The sequence below is a fragment of the Semicossyphus pulcher genome, unplaced genomic scaffold (genome assembly GCF_022749685.1).
Source record: "Semicossyphus pulcher isolate SPU_LCO1_2020_fin unplaced genomic scaffold, fSemPul1.0.p SCAF_16, whole genome shotgun sequence".
In the NCBI taxonomy this organism is placed as follows: Eukaryota; Metazoa; Chordata; class Actinopteri; order Labriformes; family Labridae; genus Semicossyphus; species Semicossyphus pulcher.
This window is the reverse complement of record NW_027211670.1, coordinates 6,154,563-6,158,742: the sequence shown is the minus strand read 5'-3', so window position 1 is coordinate 6,158,742 and position 4,180 is coordinate 6,154,563. Positions and strand designations below refer to the sequence as shown.

The 4,180-nt window shown below is 37.6% G+C and overlaps 1 protein-coding gene across 1 annotated transcript; it reads left to right on the top strand.

Moving 5' to 3' along the window:
* The first annotated feature begins 954 nt into the window (after positions 1–954).
* Positions 955–3,882, top strand: LOC138593627 (polymeric immunoglobulin receptor-like). Its single transcript, XM_069664698.1, has 9 exons — positions 955–1,000; positions 1,101–1,395; positions 1,502–1,533; positions 1,838–2,143; positions 2,304–2,418; positions 2,670–2,767; positions 2,902–2,936; positions 3,427–3,483; positions 3,638–3,882. Exons 1-9 carry the CDS (start codon positions 955–957, stop codon positions 3,671–3,673), a joined length of 1,020 nt encoding a protein of 339 aa, XP_069520799.1. The 3' UTR covers positions 3,674–3,882.
* The last annotated feature ends 298 nt before the right edge of the window (positions 3,883–4,180 follow it).

The following is a 4,180-nucleotide window of genomic DNA, read 5'->3' as shown; positions in this document are numbered from 1 at the left end:
CAGGACTAAACTGTTCACCTTCATGGCTGATATCTACTATTTGTATCAGATACAACACATATTAATGAGACAAGCCATCCTTATATTTTATATGAAAGTATTCCAGCCATGAACAGACTGCAAGTCGAGCATGTCATCACAAATACATTGTTTAGTTTTATAAATTATTCCACTTGAATTCATTTGAATTAAATTCTTGTTTTAATGTTATTTTATTGTTTTATCAAATGAACCCTCATGATCAATATTATCTCATATATCTTATATTGTAAATGTTTGACATCAAAATTGTATAATAATCTTTTTTTGTTCAAACACTAGAGCAAGCAGAGCACATGTCTCATCAACACATATAACTGTTGTAACTCTTAAGTGTTTTTTAAAATCTCTTAATGTTGTAAAAAAAAAAGATGTCTCACGTTGTGCTGTCTGCTGTTTTCTTGTCTCATGTTTTCATTTTGAGGTTTTTCACCGTCTCTCCTCAGCTCTCTGACCAGCTGCACAATTTGACCACAAGTAAAAAGCTTACAGACACGTGCAGCTCTGCAAGACACATCGAGACTAAAGTAATGTCATGTTGGAAAAAATGTTTTTCAAGTAGGCCTACTGAAAGCACATGAAGTCCTTCACATCAGCACATTAATGCGAATAATTAGTAAAGATATAAACTATGGCTCAATAACAACTAAAACAAACTAATAATTAGTAACATGCCTTAACAATAAATATTTTAGTTCGTCAGAAGTAAATGTTCTAGATATAACTTCAGCTCTACAGGAAGAACCCTGTGGGCACCTGTATATAGTGTAGGGGGAGGAGAAGTGTTAACATAGATGGTATAAACAGTCTTTGGTTGTTAACCACTGACATTACCTATGTAGTTATAGCAGGAAGTATAAAATCATTCTCACAGTGAGATGGTCGCTGTTGTTTCCTCTCTGCTCTCTCATCAACATGGCCGCTCATCTCAGCGCTCTTCTCATCCTTACTGGACTCACAGGTCGGTCACCAGGATTATTCTATCATTTGTATTTTCTGGTGATGTCAGAAGATGATGGGACTATAATTTCAACTTTTTATGGTCAATTTGTTTGTTGCAGGAATTCACAGCTTAACTACAGTCAGAAAAGTGTCAGTGAAGAGAGGAGGCTCCGTCTCTGTCCCGTGTCTCTATGAGTCTAAGTACACAACTCATGTGAAATACTTGTGTGAAGGACAGGATTGGCTTACCTGCTCCTACGCAGTTAAAACTAATGAACAAGATGGTTCAGGAAGGTTTTTAATCTCTGATGACAAACAGCAAAGAATCTTCACTGTGACCATTAGTGACCTGTCTGTTTATGGGTCTTATTACTGGTGTGCTGTGGAGACAAATGGTGGGCCAGACGACGGGACGTTATTTCAGCTGTCCACAGGTAAGAAGCCTTAGAAGGGACTTCCTGTAAGTTTTAACCTGTTTTACATACCTCAGGGTTTAAATCACTTATACAGATATTTTTAGGATCAAAATATGTTTGTTGTACCTATCAGTCATTTAGACCCTAAAATATGTATAAATATTGTGCAGGTTTAAAAAATACTAACACTCCTCTTTAAACACCTCAACTAACATTTCAAATCCTCGATGTGAAATATTAACAACATGGAGGAAAAACACTAAGAGGGGTTTCAGTGTTCAGAGCAAAAAGCTGAATATTTCAATATCACAATAGCATCATCAGTCAATAATATTTGAAATAAATGTAAATGAAGTCATTTATCTACCACATGTACTCTTTGCAGAAAGTACTGATCAAACAGCTGAACTCAACATTGTAGAAAATGCTGTTTGTTGTCCCTCAAGGTCGGCCCCAGCTCTCTGTGGATCGTCAGGAGGTTACAGGATTTATTGGAGAAGATGTTACCGTCCATTGTCACTATAGTGTTGATGGAGAAAGTCGGTGGTGCAGGCTGGGAGGGTCCTGTGTGAAGGAGCCGTCTGGATCAATAGATGGAACAACAGTGACCATTAATGTAAAAGTCTCTTTAGTTTTCTCTGTGACTCTGAGTGGACTGAGGACACAGAGCAGTGGCTGGTACTTCTGTGATAAAGGAGACCTACAGATGCCAGTGCATGTAACTGTTCAAGAGAGACTCAGCACTAGTAAGTACCATAATACTGACCAACAGTACAGACGAGCACAAGGTTATAAAATGTGCAGTTATAATTTGCAACATTAGCAAAGCGTTGCATTTGATACAGATGTGATATTAGTATACATATTTGTGACATGATTCTGTTAATCATCTGTTGTTTCTCTCAGCCACACTCGCAGCAACAAGAGGTTCAAACACCTTTGAAAGCACTCATCAACCTGTCAATCACACGTCTGTGTTTGAGTATGAAGAACACACCACAGTTCAGGCTGTGTCGCACAGGTCAGTTACATTTGCAGTCAATACACTATTTAGTAGACTGTGGCTGATTTAGGGGCCAATGAATCAGTCACAGATTTGTAGTGAAGTCTCAATACATGCATTTTAACATGAAGCTGCCTTTATTAATCATGAATAACGTCTAAACTGTATAAAATGGTGCAGCAGTATATTTCTTGATCACAACATAGTTCTACTTGAAGGACACTGATCTGTTAATGATTTTCATCGTGTCTTTATAATTTATTCTACAGTGTTTCCTTCCACCTGAAGAGTTTCTCCGTCCGTCTGAGCGTGTTGATCCTCGTTGTGCTGGTCGGCTTGTTCGTATGGTTTATTTTCAAAAGACGAAGTAAGTCTGTGCTGATCTTAATAAATCCAACTCATGTTGTTTCTAACTATTTCTCTTTAAAACTGTAGACATGTGTCGCACAGTCATTGCACAATGAGAGACAGTAACAGGAGTTTTGATTGTTCCACTTTCAGAGCGGACCACAGCCCAAACATCAGCTGCAACACCAGTAAGATATTCTGATTCATCTCCACAGTGTTTATAATGAGAGAAAACGTCTCTTTGCAGAACGACTGTAGATGGTACAATATTGATTATGTGCCTGTGAGCTTAAAGCTCAAAGTCAGTTTCACTTAAAGAATATTTTGACACGTTTTCTTCCTGGTGTTTCTTCCACGTGGAGAGTCAGATGAAAAGATTGAATCTATACTCAAATCAGTCAGTTAAATATAAAGCTACAGCCAGCACAGGGTGAGCTAAGCTTAACATAAAGACCTAATCAGCTGCAGGCTGTATAGCTTCATATTAAAAGACAGACAAGACAGTGATATATATCAGTTTCAAAGAAAGCAAGTCAAAATATTTGTGTGTAATTATTCCTTAATGAAGGAAGTATATAAGATTGCTTATCGTTACTATTTTTAAAATGATGTAATGGACAGGTTATATCATCTGGTTCAGACTTTGTGTAAATTACATTTAGTTTTGTCCTTTAACAGCCAGAAGAGGAAGTAACTTACAGTAATGTGGAGACAATGAGAGAGACTTCAGGCCAGGTAACTGTCAACTACTGAAACTGTCATTTGTATTTCACAATACTAGTACATCAAAATAAATATAGAAACACTTTACATGTTTTATTTAGAACTGAAGAACTGCACAGAATAAAACTGTGTCTTTCTGTGTGTGTGTCTCTCCCTCCATACCCAGAGGTCATATGCTGAAAGTGATGTGGATGGGATGTAACGCTCTGTGCTCACCAGAACAAACAGAAGAAAACGGGGGATTTAACAGACGCTGGTTACACTGGTTCATTTTTCATTTCTGGTCATGGTGATTGTCACACTCTGACCTAGAGTGAGGGTAGTAGGTTGAAAGGCTGACCGAAAAAGGTGTAATTTAACCTCAAAATGTTGAAAAAGGGCAGCAAGACAAAGTCCAATTGATGCAAAAATGAAGTGTTTTATTGCTCTTCAAAGACAGTCCAGGGACATCTGAGCAAATGACGCAAAATGCAGCAGAAAAATATTTACATACACTGGCCAGAACCTCCATACAACACCACAGTCCTTCTCTGACTGCTGAGGCAGTGTATATTCCCTCCATTTCAAGGCTAAGCCCCTCCCACTGGACCATACCATCTTTAATTGAACTCAATTAAGTAATCAATTTAACCATACATGTTATTTTCAATATCCGAAAACATTACAAAGTCTATTTACATTTATTTACCACAAATTAAAGGAGTCATCA

Coding starts and splice junctions, on each gene's coding strand:
- LOC138593627 (XM_069664698.1), top strand. CDS start 955: ATGGCCGCTCATCTCAGCGCTCTTCTCATCCTTACTGGACTCACAG. Junction 1,396..1,501: donor GGTGGGCCAGACGACGGGAC/GTTATTTCAGCT, acceptor AGATATTTTTAG/GATCAAAATATGTTTGTTGT. Junction 2,419..2,669: donor GTTCAGGCTGTGTCGCACAG/GTCAGTTACATT, acceptor TTTATTCTACAG/TGTTTCCTTCCACCTGAAGA.